Consider the following 19,699-nt stretch of genomic DNA (forward strand, 5'->3'; position numbering starts at 1 on the left):
TTATATTTACACAATAAGCCCAATGAAACTATTCTGATCATAACATTCACTTTTCCTAGTTTAAGTTGATATTTTAAGAGCCCCTAAATTTTTTAAATAGATCTTTTATTTTATCTTACTTTTATTTAGTCATAAACAATCTTCCTACTGTATCCAACAAACTCTTCTTTGCAATGAGTAAAAAAAGGGAGGAAAAAAGCAATTTAGCAAAACCAACTTAATACATCAATAAGCAGCCCTACTATATATTAGATATATACTATCTACACTCAGAAGTCATCATTTTTGTCAAAAGGGAGGTTCATTTTCTCAAGCTAAGCCATAATTACACAGTTGTCAATTTTGTCTTCTTGTTTACTTTTGTATCAGTATAATAATTGTGCTTATGACTTATATCTTCCTAGTCCTAAGTCATTTCTATAGTGGTTCTTATAAGATTTAGTTTATTTCTCTTAATTATTCTTATTCATCATTTCTTACAGAATAATTATATTCCTTTACATTTCAGTTTAGCCATATTAAAAAGTTAGTTTTACATGACCCTAGTAAAAGTTTTTCAAAATTTTATTAAGAATGAAAGTTTTAAAATCCTATTCTTAATTTTTTCTCATTTTAATGTAATTTAAGCTGAAGGCTTTGTTCTCATTAAGCAGATTCATTTAATAATTGCAAAATAGATTTTAATCTTCAATACTTTCTTTTTTTGTGAAAATTAATGTTTGATCACAGATGAATGTTTCGAAATTCAGCTCACCTTTTGTGTTTCTATAGCTTTCCAAAATTGATTTTTAATCATTTTAAAAATAAGCATAATAGTATTGATTTAGTAAAGTTATTTTCTATATTTGTAATTGAATAATTTTGTTGTTTTAGAATTTAGCTTGGGTTAAATCCTATAACATCTGCTTTGAATTGGAAGATTGCAATGAAATTTTTATTCAGCTTTTTAGAACTCTCTTCTCAGTGATCAAGTAAGTTGTTTTATTCTATATGTTGGGGGTTTTTTTTATTGTTTTATTGTTTTTTCAAGGCAATGGGGTTAAGTGGCTTGCCCAAGGCCACACGGCTAGGTAATTATCAAGTGTCTGAGGTTGTATTTGAACCCAGGTATTCCTGATTCCAAGGCCAGTGCTCTATTCACTACACCACCTAGCCGCCCCTGCATGTTGGTTTGTTTAGATTTCCTCATTGATTTTTTTTTTTATTTCCATATACCATTTATTTTTAAATAATATTTTATTATTTCTAATTGCTTATTAAGGTAAATTTTCAAGTCATTGTTATAAGATTTTGTGTTCCACATTTTCCTCCCTCCTTTCCTTCTTTTCCTTCTTTTCCTTTTTCCCAAGACAGTGAGCAGTTCGATAGAGGTTATACTTGTATAGTCATGTTAAGCATATTCCCATATTAGTCATGTTGTGAAAGAAGAATCAGAACAAAAGAGAAAAAAACATGAGAAAAAAGCAAATTTTAAAAAGTGAAATAGTCTGCTTCAATCCACATTCTGACTTCATAGTCTTTTCTCTGGGTATGAACAGCATTTTCAATCACAAGTCTTTTCAAATAGTCTTGAATCATTATATTGCTCAGAAGAGCAGTCTGTCACAATTGATCATCACACAGTGTTGCTGTCACTTTATACAGTATTCTCTCGGGTTTATGCTCACTTCATTCAGCTTCAGTTCATGTGAGTCTAGGTTTTTGTGGAATCTGTTTGCTCATCATATTCATATGCCTCAGCTTGTTCAGTCTCTCTCCATTTGATGGGTATGACATAGCATTATTATCAAGATTTTTGGAGAGATAAAATTATGCAGGGGCAGCTAGGTGGCACAGTGGATAGAGCACCAGCTCTAGAGTCAGGAGTACCTGAGTTCAAATCAGGCCTCAGACACTTAATAATTACCTAGCCGTGTGGCCTTGGGCAAGGCACAACAACAACAACAACAACAACAACAATAATAATAATAATAATAGTAATAATAATAATAGTAATAGTAATAATAATAATAATAGTAATAGTAATAATTATGTTCCAGCAAAATATTTAAAAGGGAGAGGACCTTCATCAAAATGCTAATAATGGAAATAGATCTATGTATGTTCGGGAATCAGGGCTACACTAATTACTGTGGGAAGATTAGAGAAGTAAGTCTTTCTTTCCCGAAAGAGATTACAGTATAGCTGAATATAATAGGGGGTAAAACAAATTAAGAGTTTTTATTATGGTGTATGAATCATCTTGTATAGTAGATTCTGACTATTTATGAATGACGTTCTAGATTTTTCTCAGTTTCCATGAATTTCATTTATAATGTTGAAAGTATTGGAGGGGCGAGGTATGGACTTAATAGGAAGATAAATAAGCTTGAAGAAACAGTTTTTAAGTTGAGGAAACACTGAATGACTAGGGGAATCTGGGGTTTAGAGAGAAAGATTTTTAGTTGCACTCTGCCTATGGTTTAAGCAGAATTAGAAATTCTCTTTTTATTACCTCCCTTTCTTGGTGTCCAATGTTCTCATGTAGTCCAGAGTTCCTCTCTCCAGTTCTAAATTACATACTCCTTCTTCCCCAAATTAGCTTACTTTCCTTCCTCTCAGTCAGAATTCCAATTAAGTTATTAATTCTGTAGTATTGACTTGAGTGGAAAACAGTAAGTCTGACTAGATTGTTGAGGCAGATTTTATGTAGTTTGGCTCCCAACCCAAGTAAATTATTAAAAATAACTTTACAGGCAGAATGCACATCTCCCTGGATAACCCCCTTGATTCATCCCCATACCCTCTATTCCTTATTCTGTAATATTCTGAACTTTAAGCTGCCGAGATTGGTAAAGTCTGTCACTAAAATCCAGGGTAGTCAATAAATTCAGATTTTTGTTAAATATTAAATATCAATTTGTTTTTCCATCTTGTCAATTTTTTATTCTTATGCCCTCACGAGAAAGTGGAACTAAGAGATTCATACACAACACGAAAAGGTGGTAGTAGTAATTTATAGCTTTTCCTCCATAAGATCTCATACTTAATATGATTACACGTAGAAATTTATATTTCACATTTTTTTTCTTTTTCAAGTTTTTGATAGCAGTACAAAAAGGTCAATGAAGTAATGTGGTCAAAATATAGTGAGTAGAAAGGCCTAGATTATCTACCAGTTATAAAACAATAGGCAGTTTTTTCTTATTTGAGGGATATGAATGGAATTGAGCAAATAAGTTGAGGGATCTTTTAAAAATTGTCAGAGGGGCGGCTAGGTGGCGCAGTGGATAAAGCACTGGCCCTGGAGTCAGGAGTACCTGGGTTCAAATCCTGTCTCAAACACTTAATAATTACCTAGCTGTGTGGCGTTGGGCAAGCCACTTAACCCCATTTGCCTTGCAAAAAAAACTAAAAAAAAATAATTGTCAGAGAAAGTGCTACTAATCATCCTGATCCCACTTTTGTGGCAACTAATAAGTTTAAAGTGTGACAGCTTTTCTTTCTTTCTCTCCAAACACTTTGCCTTCTCCAAATAGTAATTTGACTAGAGGTGTGAAAGGAAGAGACATTGGAATGACATAATGACTCATGTGTTTTGTGACTTTGGGGGCATTGACAATTCCTAAACTGGGTAAATAAATTGTGAATAATCTTAGCTAAATATTTTTTACTCTGCCTCCACCTTCTGTGAGGAGATATTAGCTAATAGATGTAAGTTAATAATTGAGAAAGGTATTTTAGATATATAATAATTACATGACTTCTATATTCAGTTTTCTTAATGTTAAGATTTGGTACTTCAAGTCATTATGATCTCCTCTTTCAAATTCCCTTGAAATCTCTTTCATGATAAGATTTATTTTCTTTTAGCAAAAATGCTTTATTTCTTGCCTCAGACTTAATTAGTAAACAGAAATAAAAATGCCTGAATTCTACTTTTTTCTTGGCTTAAAACTATTTGAAGGTCTTAAATTTAAACAAAAATTTAAGATTATAATGTTATATATAAAAACATACAGAGACTTTGAGGGGTTTTCTTACTCCCATCTCATCTATAATTAACTGAACTGCTTCCACATCTATTACTTTTCCCATGTGCAATGTTGTGTCATATTAAAAGTCTAGTTTAATTGATAAAGAATAGGGAAGAAGTTTTTTCTGTATAGGATTAAACTTTGAATTTTCAATGTTAATGTAATTATTGAACTCAGGTCCTCCTGACTCTATCCACTGTGCCAAAGCTTAGCTGCTCCAATAATGCAATTATTAATGCATTAATAACTCATTTCTATTTGATATGATGTGCTTTTGTGCAGATTTGAATCTGGATAGTCTATCTCTCCCCCCCCCCCCCCAGTGGTATATGATTAAAATCTGCTTTGCTCTTTTTTTATATATCTTTAAAGATTTTTATTTATTTTTGTTTTTTTGCAATTTCCCCCATATCACTCCCCCCACCAGAAAGCAATTTGTTAGTCTTTACATTGTTTCCATGATGTACATTATGGATAGTCTACTTTTCTGGAAATTTTCAATATTTCAATTATAAGAATAAAAGAATACAATGGAAAGAATTAGTAAATTAACTTTTCTCATCTTGCTTGCTGCCTTACCAGTATTTCCCTGTCATCTCATTTTGTGTCATGGATAAATTGATCTTAGATCTCATTCCCAATCTAAGCAAAGCTGTCTATCACTGGCTTTATATTCTTTGCTTTACTAGTTCATACTTTAGGGACTGCTGGGGCCGGCAGGAAGATTTTAATTAAATTCCTTTTAATTAAACTCTGCTTTCAACCTGAATATGGATTGGGGAAAACTAAATTAGAGCTCCTCTTTCATAAGTTACTGCTTCTTTGGCAATAATAGTTTGTTGGTTGAGAAAATAAATAGAACAGTTGAACTCAGAACAACTTGGTCTTACTGGATTATAGAAAGCAGTAAATTAAAATTTGATAGTATAGCCCTTACATTCTGAATTTAAATTTTACTTAGAGCTGTAATATCTGCATTAAAATTTTTTAATATGCTTTATCCTTTATTCTTTTTAGCAATAGTCACAACAAGAAGGTACAAATGCACATGTTGGATTTGATGAGTTCTATCATCATGGAAGGTGATGGAGTAACCCAAGAATTATTGGATTCTATTCTTATTAACCTCATTCCTGCCCATAAGGTCAGCTTATTATAGAGATATTAATGATGGAATTTCCTGTTTCCTTAATTTTTCTCCCATCAACAAAAAAAATTAAGTATCATTACTGTCTAACTATTGATATTATAAGATTAACTTGGTATATCTTAACCACTTAATTCTAAATCAACAAGTACTGTTTGTAAATACTTTTTTTTCTAAGTTAAGAATTCTCTATAGTATCCCAATTCTTTCTGCAGAAGAAATATTGATTTTAAATCTTAAAAGGGTTGGGGGGTTTTTCCTTGTATTCCAAGACATGGGACATACTGTTTCCTTTTGCTAATAGGTTTATTTCATCTAGTATACTTACTGTATGCCAGGAGGGGATATGAATATATATACACACACACATATATGTATATGTATGTATATGTGTATATGTATATATATGTATGTATATGGGATATATATAGTGGCTAGTAGTAGGCTATTAAGACTTTAAAACCCTTGTATCTTTTTTTTTCTTCCTCATTCAATTTTATACAGTTATCCTGGCTCCTTGTAATATTGAAAATTTTATTATATCAGACCTGACAACCCTGCAGCAATAATCAGGGATTCAAAAATCAGCTGGCTACCTTTCTCTCCCAAAGTTTCATTTCCTTTTCTTGGGTTTTGCTAGGAGTAGAGAATCATTTGATTTTGTGTTAACTACATAACTCATTCCTTAACTCTCTCAAAGGTATGTGCTGTGTTTAAAGGCTAGCTCTTGGTTTCTTTTCTTTTCTAAATATAAGATGATTTTAAATTTAGCTTCTGATTTTTGAGCCAATTCCAGGCATACTCTACCTTTATTTGAAGAACAACTTTTTATTTCATTTTCCTGAAGCATTGACCAATTGGAGATGTCATATTTGGATAGTCAGATCTCCAAACTAGTGATAAATGTTGAACGATGTCTGAGCATTGTGGGAAATGGATTGTCCTTGATCTATGCAATGCTAAGAATCTCAACAAATTATGGATAGTGGTTTATGTTAGGAGGAACCAACTTTGGTACATCTTAAGAGCTACTTTGAGGTACAGATACTTGTTTCAGGCATAGATATAGTTGGGTTTTATATTTGTTTCAGTGGTCATACTCTCTTCTTTGTAGATTCCAGATTAGAGTCATACTTTTAAGGCTGTTGTAAAACATCTCATAGAAAGCTAAAGTTGACGTTAGAGTTCATATTATACAACTTCATTCATTTTATAGAGGAGGAAACTGAGGCCTAAATGCATTAAGTTCCTAGTTCAACCTATTTTCAACTAAATGTAACATTTTAGAAATATTGATTTATACTCTAAAAAGCTAGCAACATTTTGAAAAAGAAGCCAGGAAACTGAATCAGATTCAAAGAGGGAGAAAAATCGAAATAAATGGATAAGATGAGCAGTTAAAGTAGACTAAGAATGGAAGAGCAATTAGTCCCAACATAGCATATGATTTTTAGGGTATGATTAGTAAAAATGAATGAAATGTCAGTTCGGATAAAAAATATTTTAGAATTCTAGTTTATTAGATGTAGGAAATCGGTTCAATTTATTAATAGTTCAAAGAATTTGGTTTTCAGCATAATAAAAGATTTATATTTGGTTCAAATTGCATCCATGGATTGGTTTATCAGATTTCTTTATTTAGTTTTATTTGACCATTTGAGTCAAAGTAGAGAGCAGAAAGTTAATTTTATAAAACATTCATTTACTTGATTATGAGCATATATTTGTACTCAAATGTGTACTTACTATTCTGGTGAATGGAAATAATGGAATTTTCTCATGGTTGCATACTTTTTTTTGTAATGTGAATCCTTTTCATTCTTTGTTTCAGAATTTAAATAAACAAGCATTTGACCTTGCAAAAGTCTTACTGAAAAGAACAGTTCAGATCATTGAGGCATCCATTGCTAATGTATGTATGTTTCAACTTTTAATCTATAATTTATAAACTTGAACTTTTTGGGTTAGTCCTTTCTGGCTATCTCAAAACCAATTAAAAATTTGGCTCTGGTGTAGAAGAGATACTTCTTTTTTTTGTTTTTTTGCAAGGTAGTGGGGTTAAGTGACTTGCCCAAGGTCACACACACACAGCTTAGGTCATTAAGTTTCTGAGGGCAAATTTGAATTCGGGTCCTCCTGACCAGCAGGGTGGGTGCTCTATCCACTACACCACCTAGCTACCCCAGTACTTCTTTTTTTTAAAAAAAAATTATTTCATTTCATTCTTAAAAATAATTTATTCCAACTACTTGTAGATAGTTTCATCATTCATTTTTTTTTTGTAAAATTTTGAGTTGCACATTTTCCTCTCATTCCACCCCCACTTGACAATGAGTAATCTGATATAGGTTATACATGTATAATTCTGTTGTGAAAGAAGAATCAGAATAAAATTTTTAAACATGAGAAGGAAAATTGACATAAAGCATAAAAAAGTTTAAAAAATTAAAGTAGTCTGCTTTGGTCTGCATTTTGCCTCCCTAGTTAGTTTTTTGAATTGGATAGTATTTTCCATCACAAGTCTTTTAAAATTGCCCTTAATCACTGAACTGCTGAGAAGAGCTAAGTCTTTCATGGTTCAATATCACATAGTGTTGCTGCTGTTAATATGTATTCTCCTTGTTCTGCACACTTCACTCAGCATCGATTCATTTCATTACAGGCTTTACTTTCACATTCATATACTACAATTTGTTCAACCATTCAATCAATATTTGTTCAACCAACCAAATTGGTGGGCATCCCCTCATTTCCAATTCTTTGCCACTATGAAAAGAGCTGCTACAAATGTTTTTTGTGCATGTGGGATTTTTACTCTTTTTAATGATTTCTGGGGGATACTGACCTAGATGTGATATGCTGCTTTATCAAAAAGCATGCACAATTTTGCTGCCCTTTGGGCATAGTCCCAAATTGCTCTCCAGAATGACTGGATCTTTTCACAACTCCATTTACAAATGCATTAATGTCCCAGTTTTTCTACATCCCCTTCTACATTGATCATTTTATTTTTTTTTTAACATATTGGCCAATATGATAGATGGGTGGTTAATTTGCATTTTCTCTAATCAATGATTTTAGGAGCATTTTGTAATATGACTACAGATGGCTTTAATTTCTTCATCTGAAAACTGCATAGAACAGATACTTCATAACAAAAACAAAGCAAACTTTTAACAAAGTAACTTCTCCAATAACATCTAGACTATCATTTATTAATAGAAATGACAAATGAATCCTTTAATTTTTTTAGAATTGTACTAACATTGGAATGAAACAATTTTTTTGACTAGAATTTTGTTGTTTATTTTGACTTTGTCTAGATTGATTCAGTCCTTGGATGTTTTGTTACTTTGCCTCACCTTTCTTCAGCCTGCATTATTTTGTATATCTTATACATTTTTTGTGAAATTTTCATATTTCAAGTTCCTTGTCATACGATAATATTTTACTATAGTCATATGCTATGAATTCTTCAGCTGTCCCCCAGTCACTAAACAAATAATTTCCATCCAGTTTTTTATTACTATAATAAGACTACTTATGAAATTTGTAAACACATGAATCCTGGATATCAATCTCCTTGGTATGAACAGATTCTCTACTTTTTTTCTGTATAATTCAGAATTGTTTTCCAGATTAGTTGAACATGTCTTCCAAGAATGATTTTCCCCATCTTTTAACAGAGTGATATATAAGATATATATTCTGTTTGTTGGGAATTTAAAAACAAAATTATAGTGTTTTGTTTACAGGGTGGAATGTTTTAAATGTTTATAAACTTACAAAGCAAGAATTGCATTAAATGTTGTAATGTCACCTTTCTTTGATTAATTCTCAGGTCCATTATCTATGCTGCATTATTTTAAGAGAACAACTTTCTAAATTGTGTTAAGATTGGTTAAAATTTTAAAACTTTCTTGCAGTTTTTCAATCAAGTCCTGGTGTTGGGAAGGTCTTCAGTAAGTGATTTATCTGAACACGTATTTGATCTGATACAAGAACTTTTTGCCATAGATCCTCATTTATTGCTTTCTGTTATGCCACAACTTGAATTCAAACTAAAGGTAGGACTCTATACTTTTCTTAAATCTTTTATGTTAATTAAAATAAAAAGATGTTTACACAAGAACTTTTTCTGTTATAATTATGAAATAGGATAAAAGTTAAATATATTGTAAAATGAATGTCAACAGATTTTTTTACCAGTTCTATTCTTGATTAAGATATTAACTAATCACATTTTTAAAAACATAGTTATATTCTATATTTAATAATAATTTCTTTATGCCAAATGTTAGAAAACAATGGCAAATATAAAAAATACATTGTAGATGTAATGCTATTTAATCTATATTCTTTGGTGGAGATACATTTCTTATAGGAGTCTATTCAACAGGTCTCATCAAAATTAGAATATTCCCTGGTACTAGTATTCCATATATTTGATTTTGGAATATATCTTTACCTCTGCTCTAGCCCTCTAGAAAATAACATATCTTATAAAAACAATATAGGTATATATTGTTTTTATATTTCTTATAAGCCTTTTAGAGACATATTCAAGTGTCAGGATATTCCTGTTATGTGAGTATGGCAAATACTGTGTAATCATAGGACTTGGGTTGCATAATTTAGACCAAGTCACTTAAACTCTCTGTGCTTCAATTTCCTTTATCTGTATAATGAGGATTATAATACCACTACCTTCGTCACATTGTTGCTGTATTGCAGAAACTTTTGTAAAATGTTTTGTAATTGTCAGTATCACCTCCGTTTTACAGATTTAAATTATAAAGAGAAGTCAGGTTAAGTTATTTTCTCTCAAACATTAGGAGTAAGAGATTTCAAATATCCTGAGCCCATAATTACTTTACAGACATGTACCAGTAGCCAAGTTTGACTTTTCTTCAATGGTAGCACCATTATGGTCCAAAAATATTTTACTTTCATGTCTATTGTAAATAAACAGCACACCCCTCTCTCTATATATATTTTCTCTGTACTTCTCCAAGCTTGTCCTCAAGCAGCAGACTTTGTCACTGGCACCATATGTAAAGCCTCTCTACTTTACTGGAATCTGCATTGTCATTGCCTTTGAAAGTCCAGGGTTAGAAGGAGTCATCCAAGAAGAATTAGGTTCAAAGAAAGACAGAGTAGACAGTACTTCAGTTCTCAAAAAGTTCATATTCTTCAGAGACTATAAAGGCTCACTTTTTAAAGTAATTCATTATTGTCTTATATTTTGACACAACAGACATGTGAATTGAGCGTGCCTTTTTTCAAGAACTGCTGTGTGACGAGAAATACTTCCCACCAAATCCTTTACCCATCAAATCCTTTGCAAAGTACATTCCCTAGAAGTCATGTAAAAAAGAGATTGTCCTTAAACTGCCTTGGGTAGAGTAGAAGCCTGAGGAAGACCTGAGTTTAAAATGTCCTCAGACATTATCATTACCATTTATTACCATTATTATCATTAACATTATTATTATTGGCCTTGGTAAGGCATTGTGCTCTGTTTCATCATCTCTGAAATGTACCTACTTCCCCAGGTTGTTCTGTGGATCAAATGTTTGTATCATAAATGTTGAGAGCTTAGCATGATGCCTGTCACATAGTAAATGCTATAAATGAGTGGTGATCGTCATAATTGTCCATACAATGTTCCTAAATGTTTGTTTTTTATTCCTTTGATTACAATGATTAACCCTTACATTCACGTCATACTCTATCCATTTGCCTGTTGTCAGGCACACATTTGTTTTGCTCTTTGAACATTTTTTATATAGGGTCTTAATTGTTCATAATCTCCTTGGTAAAATAAAGAGTCTGAACAATTATTACATCTTTACTTTTATAATTTCAAAGTGTTTCCAGAATGGCTCAACCAATTCCAGCACTTCCCCAGCAGGAAATTTCCATTTCTGTCTTACTATATACCCTCAAAGAATGATTTTTTTTTTCATTTTTAGTATCTTTACTAGTTCAGTGGCTGTGCGATGAGACAGAATACAGTGTTTCTTATGGACCAGGCACTGGGCAAAGTGCTTTTTACATATATATATATATCTCAACTGTGTAACATCCTTGGAAGGGAAATGGTATTATTTTTCCCAATTTGGAATTGAGGGAACTGAGGCAGAAAAAGTTAAGTGAGATGCCTAGAGACACAAAGCTACTAAGTTTCTTGAGGCTAGATTTGAATTCGGGTCTTCCTGACTCCAGGTCTACATCACAACTTTATAGTACAAATAAGGATCTTTGTAATTCTAAGGCATGTAAGAGGAATTTTTATAGTGTCCTTGTAGAAAGCCATTGTGTTGCAATTAGAAAAAGAACTAGGCAGTATCAAAGCATCACAGTGCTCAAAAGAATTGGAAAAGTCCATCTTGGTCAGAGAATGGATTTTGATGTATATTTGTGTCACTTGCATATAGATGTACTTTTTATCAGAGCAATTTGATGACAAGGTCTTTAATTTCCCAGATTTATCTCATTTCTGGGTTTTAAAAATTTTCCATATAATTGAAATTGTCTTTTATTTTATCATATATTCTGTTCTATATCTGGTAAGGAATTTTACCCCCATTCCCCCACCCAACCTCTCTCCACCCCAATATATTGTGAAAGAAAGAAGCTTTCAATATCTCTAATTTGGAGTAATAAATTCTTTAACATCTTTTATGTACTTGGAATTTATTGAGGGATAAGCTTCAGAGGTTTAAATTTAATCTTCATTAGCACTCTTTTCAGTTTTATCATTGGGATTTTTTAAAATTAAAAACGACTTCAAAGGATTAGTCTTACATTTTATGACATACAATTTTGTGCATATTTTTTGAGTTCTTGATTTTCTAGGCCATTCCATTGATCTATTTTAAAAATATCCAATATAAGTATTTTTGATAATTCCTACTTTAAAATAATTTGTGTCGGAGCAGCTAGGTGGCGCAGTGGATAGAGCACCGGCCCTGGAGTCAGGAGTACCTGGGTTCAAATCCGGTCTCGGACACTTAATAATTACCTAGCCGTGTGGCCTTGGGCAAGCCACTTAACCCCATTTGCCTTGCAAAATAAAAAACCTAAAATAATTTGTGTTTAATAATAATTAGTATTTAATGAATTTAAATAATTAGTATTTTATAATAAAATAATTTGTATTTAATAAAATGAGCACTAAAAATTTTATCACATTACCTAAAATTAGCTGTAAAGCATAAGCATCACAGACACAGGTGGTTTTTTTTCTCTTTTTTTATTTCAGATTATTTAGGAGCCTGTGCCTCACATTTATTGAGCAGAAGCTTAATGTCCTTAATGTTCAACATTAAGTAAATAAGAATAATTATAATAAAAATGGAGACATGCAAAATCACCCAGTTATTTCAATTAAGCAGATAGTCTTTGAAAAAGTGTAGTCACTTATGCTTTAAAAGAAATACATAAATATAACTTGTTTTATTTCATTTTATGTATTTATTTATTTTTTAGATTTTTCAAGGCAGTGGGGTTAAGTGGCTTGCCCAAGGCCACACGGCTAGGTAATTATTAAGTGTCCGAGACCGGATTTGAACCCAGGTACTCCTGACTCCAGGGCCGGTGCTCTATCCACTGCGCCACCTAGCCACCCCATATAATAGGTTTTAAAACAAATATCATAAAAAAAGATTTCCCAAATCAAAAACATTCATCTACAATAGAGATACCCAAGCAGCTTTCATATTAAAAACAGTTGTAAAATTCGGACACATACTGTCTTCATCAGGTGCAAAAGGAAAGCTGGTAATGGAAATAAGAAAGAAGATATAGGCATTTTTTAAAAGGCCTGTATTCCCCAGAGGCATCTGGGTGGTTCAGGAGGAATGTAACTTGATTTGGACATAGGAAATTCTGAATTCAAATTAATGGAATGAACTTGTCCAAATCACATCACTCCTGTCTTTCTCAGTTTCCTCTCCTGTAAATTAAGGACATTAGAAGTCTCAACCCCCCAGGGTTGTGGTGAGGATCACAGGAAATACTTTATAAAATGCATAGCATGGGACTGGCACATATAGTTTAAATGTTTCATCAATGTTTTCCTTTCTCCATCCTTTTTTATGTATGACATGACACTTTATTTATAATATCTTAGGGAATCATAGCTAGAGCAAAGTTCCAGCCTACAAAATAAATCTACAAAACCCAACAGTATTACTAATATCCAAGATAAGAGAAAGGGAAATTTCAATCAAAGTAAATACAAAATGCAAAAAAGCATTTGGAGATTTAGTCCTGCTAAAGTCCTCGAATAAATTCAGTTACAAAGTATACTTTCAGGAAACATTACATTAAATAGTTGGAGGGATCCTCGGTGCTAATGATTGGACAAAGTCAACATAATAAAAATAGCTATCAGGGCAGCAAAGTGACACAGTGGATAGAGCACCGGCCCTGGAATCAGGAGGACCTGAGTTCAAATGTAGCCTGAGACACTTAATAATTGCCTGGCTGTGTGATCTTGGGCCAGTCACTTAACTCCTTGCTATAAATAAGTAGATAAATAAAAATAAGTCTTCCAAAGTTTAATCTACAGATTTGATATTTACAACAATTGTTTCCAAAAGGAAATTTACAGAATTCAATAAAATAGCATCAATATTCATTTCGTAAATCGAAATGGAAAAAAGATAGGAATGAAGGGAGATAGCCTTCTAGTCTTCAAAACCATTGGTGTAAAATTAAAAGCAAATACAGATGAAACAAGCACAGGATAGATTGAAAAGGAGAATTTATGCCCTTAGATGGTGTTCTTTTGTAATGGGTCTCTGGGCTGAAGGGAGGAAGTTCAAAAGCAGCAGCATAAGTGTGGCTTACTCCCCAAGGAGCAGAGCCAGGTGTCTTGGCTTGAGCATCTGGCCTAGCTTGCAGAAGAATAATCAGGATGGAAATCCTAGATCAAACTGGAACCTGTTGTTCTATAATTTTCAAGCTTCAGGGCTTTCTACCTGACTCACAAGGGCTGAGTATTCTAGTATTCTTTTGCTGAGACAAATTCAGGTAGAGAACTCACCTGGAACTCTGACCAGGGGCCATTAGTTAGACCACTTTGATATCCCTGAACGTTGCAGGTCTCTAGCTGGAACTGTCCCTTGGAGCCTGGAATGAATGATACAGGACTAAGTGTCCTAAGAAGTGGCAGATAAGTGGGACAATAGATAGGGTGCTAGGCCTTTTTAGGAAGACCTGAGTTCAAATCCAACCTCTTGACACTTATTAGCTTTATGACTCTTGGCAAATCACTTTATCCTGTTTGTCTCAGTTTTCTCGTGTGTAAAATGAACTGGAAAAGGAAATGGCAAACCAATCTATTGTTTTTTTGCCAAGAAAACTCCAAAAGTGATCATGAAGAGTTGGGCATAACAGAATATAACTAAATAACAAATACTCTGAGAAAGCAGCAACAGTACTTAGAACTCAATTCTTAAAATCAAGAACAAAATCAGGAAGTCACTTGGAAGAATGAACAAATTAAAAAAAGAACACAAAGCACAAATGTAGAAGAAGAGAATGACTCCAAAACATCTTCAAGAAGTACCTCAAATAAACACAGCTCTAGCATAAATTCAGTTAGAATTTCTGGAAGAAATGAATTGAGTTTTTTATAACTTTTTTAAGAATGTTTTTATAGATGAAATGAAATCATAAATTCAATTAGGATTTCTGGAAGAAATGAAGCAAGAGTTTTTCATAAATATTTTAAGAATGTTTTATAAATGAAATGAAAGCCCATGAAGAAAAAATTGGAAAGAAATAAGAGCCATGCAAGAAAGAATAAGAGAAGTTAACAGCTTGGCTTAAGAAGTTTAATATCTTATTCAAGCAATGAACTATGAAAACTGTAGTGGATGCATTAGAAGCCAATGACTCCATGAGAGAAGAGATATTAAATCAAAGTCAAAAGAATGGAAAAGAAAGAAAAAAGAAAAATGTAAGGCATCTCATAGCAAAAACAGCTGACCCGGAAAACAAATCACAGAGAGAAAATTTTAGAATCTGGAGAAAACTGTCCAAATCTGTTACTAGCAGAGTGGGAAAGACTATACCAATCACTTCCTGAAAGAAACTCCAAAATGAAAAGTCCCAGCAACATGATAGCCAAAATCCAGAGCTTCCAGATCAAAGAAAAAATATTATAAGCACTTTTTTTTGCATTATTTCAGATGTCCTTTCCAGAATGATTGGACCAAATTCTAGATTCACCAACAATGCATTAGTGTGAACTTTTTCTACAACCCCTCCAATAGTGACTGTTCCCCATCTCTTGACATCTTTACCAATTTGCTGAGTGCAAGGTAAAAATCTCTGAGTTGTTGTGATTTGAATTTCTCTTAATATTAGTTATTTTTGGAATATTGTTTCATATAACTGTTAATAGTATTCCATTCTTCTGAGATCTATTTTAATATATCTCTTAATCACTTATCAGTTGGAGAATGGAAAGACCTGTATGAAATGATGTAATTTAAGATCAGAAAATATATTTAAAAATACAAAATCAAATTCAGCAAGATTTTATATAAACAGAAAGGGACACATAATTTCATTTTTTGCTTCTTTAATTTCTTTATATTCTTTATTCTTTATATTCTGTTAAATGTTATAGGTGTCCTAGACTGTTTTATTGCTTATTTTATGTTCGATTAGAAATTTATTTTGATGGTTAAAATATTTTTAAAATATTAAATTTATTTGCTCATTCATCTTTATAGGTTCATAGATCTTGAGTTGGAAGGAATCTTTGAAGGTTTATCTAGTTTAAACCACTTTAATTTACAAATGAGGAAACCTAGGGTCTTGGATATTTACCTAAGATCATACAGTAGGTAGGATTTGAACTCAGATCTTTGACTCAAACTATTTTTCTTCATTCTTCTAAACCACACTGCCTCTTCATCCACAGCCAGGTGACACCATAGTGCATAGAGCCTTGGCCTGGAGTCAGGAAGTCTTGAGTTCAGTTTCCAACTCAGATATTTACTAGCTGACTTCACCTGGGCAAATCATTTAATTTCTGTTTGCCTCAACTTCCTCATCTGTAAAATGAGTATAAGAATACCCACCTCCCAGGGTTGTTGTGAGGACCAAATCAGATAATAGTTATAAAGTGTTTAGTATAATAACTTGCTTGTAAATGCTATATAAGTTCTAGCTATTGCTATTTCTGAAGTAGGCCATAAATAATATTCAGTATTAAATGTCCTGTAACATGAGAAAACTAGGGTTTTGTCCTTGTTGTGTTTCTTCTTTCTCTTCCACTTCCTTCTTCACCCTTTGCAATCTGGTTTTATTTTAGGAAACTGTTCTCATATAAAGATTATTCTATTTTGTTCATGCTACTTTTGATAGTCTTTTCTTGTTTTATCCTTCTTCATATCTATGCTCTTTGACCTCCCTGCTACTTATTCTTCAGTGACCCACCTATCTTACTGATACTTTTTCAATCTCCCTTGTTGATACTCATCATGTCCTTCCCTGTATTCCTGGACCTTAGTCTTTGCCTTCTGCCTCTGATCTTACAGCTGTCTGGGTTCTTTATGCTTCAGTTTGGACACCTCACTCTCTGTAACCTTTCACTACCTTTACTCCACAGGCAGATTTGGTCATTGACCATAGTATCCCTCCACCACAGAATCAGGTTCCTTATTTTCCATTTCTAACTTTTCCTTTCTGCTGTTCATCTTCCCCACTGGGATCAAAATCCTCTTCAGAAAGCAAAACACCAACCATATTACTCCTTTGCTCAGGGATCCTCAGCAACCCCCTGTTATTGCTTGTACTGAATGAATGGACTAGTGGGTCAATGAAGCGCTTAAGCCCTATACTTCCTCTCACTGGTGCATCCCACATCCCTCTTGGTAGTCTGCATTCATCTATACCTAAAGAGTCGCTGTCCTCCAGCTCTGACATCGCATCTTTCTGCGCCTTTGTGTGGTTCCCCTCATCATGTATCCACCCCCATCTCCTCCTCAGAAACCTCCGCTTTCCTCAACAGCAGAATTTCTGAGTCCTCTAAAAGCTTTATCACTCCAGTGAATGTAAGTTCCTTCAGGGCAGAAACTGTTGTTAGCACAGTTGCCTTACTAGGAATAGAAGTGGTGAAGTTTTTTGAAAGTAACAAACTATAGGTAAAAATATATCTTAACATGAAAGTTAATTTATGACTCAATGGTTCTTTTTATCTTGTCCTTATTATGATGAGTACATTGAGTACTGCTGATCTTCTTCATCATACAAGTAACTAGATTCCAATGTTACTTCCAAGGTGCATTGAAATATGAATGTGATCATTACATTTAGTCACTGAATAAACACTTCTGGTACTGAGCTAGTTTTTCTTAGAGAATCAAGGCATTTTTACTTTCGAATTCCTTCTAGTATCTGAGCCTAACTGCAGTGCTGTAGGTAAAGTATAGCACTGCCACTGGAGCACAGTTATCTTTTTGTCTAAATTGACTGACTTTTATAAAGGCACCTTTGGTTCAATAATGGAGAGAACAAGGTACCCTTTCAAGACAGCTTGGTTTTAAATTCTGATTCTGATACATACTGACTCTTCAACCCTCAGTCCTGCAGACATCTTTGTAAGACCAGAAGTTATTCAGTATTTGCCTATTTGCATTGTTATAAGGACCTTTCTCATTGCACATTTACTATATTTTGAAATCCTAAGTTGGCCCTCTTCTTCTTCCCCTCCCCCAATAGAGTTAGCACAAGAAGACAATAAATAGCTTCCTTCAGCTAATTTTTTCCACTCTTTAACTATTTTAAACCTTTTGCATTATGAATTACTACACTGTGTGCTGACAAAATTAATTTTCCTGGATCATTTTTCCCTTATAATAGGCTCTTTAGATAGTCAATGTATAAACAAACATACACATATAAGAATTCAATGTGTTTTGGTTTCTCTGACAATAAAATTGAACATTTTCCTTGAAACTGACCTATAATATAACTTCATGAAGTCCTAAGTGATATTATTTGATATTAATATAATTAGGGTTTCCAGAAGAATTAAAATTGCAAGGACACATTATAGGCTTAATTCAGTTAAAACATTTTGCCAGCAGAATTTCTCAGACTATTATCAGGGTCACAAGAGCAATGGATAACTTATTGACAGCCTATGTTCTGTATTGATATATATGTAATAGTAAGAAACAGCACTAAAAAAAATCTTAAAATGTTAGGTAAAGCTCTTTATAGTAGAACTTGGACAAGAAATGGCATCAGAAGGCATCATGAATCAGTTTCAGTTTTCTCTCTCATGTTTTTAACAAAGGTTACTATTAAATGATAGAATTGACCAATTTCAGAATTTTTTCACTGTCTTGTTCTTTGATGGGACTAGTAGTAGAGAGATTGCACCTTTGATTTTTGTTGATTTAGGGAACTCCCTGGTGAGGAAACTACAAATGCAGGTCAACACCCTTTGTATAACTTAAAGTTGTAGAGAGTTGTTTAGATCATTGAAAGATTAAGCAACTTGACATAACTTGACAAAGACTTGGCTGCACTGCCTCTTTGGGGCTTTAAATAAACAAACTGATTCCTCTCTCTTTCTTCCAACACTTCCAAGGTCAATAGGAGGGAAATGACAAGGGACTGAATAATTCTCAAGTGAGAAAAACTCGTCCTTCAAGAACCAAAAGTATATCAGAGATTTGAGAATCCTAGAGTTAAAAAAGTAAGGCCTGATTTTATATATGTGAAAAGCAAGGATAGAGAAGGTAGTCAGTAGTCAGATGTTCTTTCCCCAATGCCAGTAGTAGGGAAAAAAGCAAAAATTTTTGTTATTTTTCCCTGTAACAAGCAGGAATATGAAATTACTGCTTAGTGGATACGTTATATAATTCATTTATTCTTTTTCTTTTTTAGAGCAATGATGGAGAAGAGCGTTTGGCTGTGGTTCGATTATTAGCCAAATTGTTTGGTTCTAAAGATTCTGATTTGGCCACACAGAATCGACCTCTTTGGCAGTGCTTTCTTGGAAGGTAAGAGAAGAAATTTCATGAATTCTGAATTTCATATTTTGAAGAGTTGCCTAACTTACCCTCAATTACAGTAAGGCATCAGTAGTCAGCAATATGTGAGAATATTCACAATTCCTTATTTAGGTTTTAAACCATTTTCTGAAATTGAATCTATAATGGTCATTGTTTGAAGTAATTTATCTAAGTAAGAGATGGCAGCATAAGTACTTCTTCATGTACGAATGATGGTGTCTGATGACACTGTTTTGGATTTAATGATATGACTGATTATGCCCTATGGGATAGTTAATTATTAAATGCTGAATTTGCTTTCCCATCTTGCCTCTGACACTTAGTTAACCATGGATTTCAGTTTCCTTAGCTATAAAAATGAAGGACTTGGACTAGGTGGCCTCTTGTTGCCATTCTGTTTCCAGATCTGTCATTCTGTGATCCTATTACTAGAACTTTTCTGCATAATCAGATTTTCATATATGATGTGGTTTTTATTACATCTT

The 19,699-nt window shown here is 33.0% G+C and overlaps 1 protein-coding gene across 7 annotated transcripts in view; it reads left to right on the forward strand.

Annotated features, from left to right (window-relative positions):
* The window catches only part of PDS5A (PDS5 cohesin associated factor A), a 152,710-nt gene that overhangs the window by 64,173 nt on the left and 68,838 nt on the right, over positions 1–19,699 (forward strand). For all 7 annotated transcript variants that reach the window (XR_012477050.1, XM_074229595.1, XM_074229597.1 and 4 more), the window contains 5 exons: positions 874–971; positions 5,034–5,160; positions 6,995–7,075; positions 9,090–9,230; positions 19,087–19,202. Coding sequence is in view for 6 of the 7 variants with exons in the window: in XM_074229595.1 (XP_074085696.1) it covers positions 874–971; positions 5,034–5,160; positions 6,995–7,075; positions 9,090–9,230; positions 19,087–19,202 (563 nt within the window). In the remaining variant the exon portion in view is untranslated. The remainder of the gene's footprint in view (positions 1–873; positions 972–5,033; positions 5,161–6,994; positions 7,076–9,089; positions 9,231–19,086; positions 19,203–19,699) is intronic.

This window comes from Macrotis lagotis, chromosome 3 (genome assembly GCF_037893015.1).
Source record: "Macrotis lagotis isolate mMagLag1 chromosome 3, bilby.v1.9.chrom.fasta, whole genome shotgun sequence".
Taxonomy (NCBI): domain Eukaryota; kingdom Metazoa; phylum Chordata; class Mammalia; order Peramelemorphia; family Peramelidae; genus Macrotis; species Macrotis lagotis.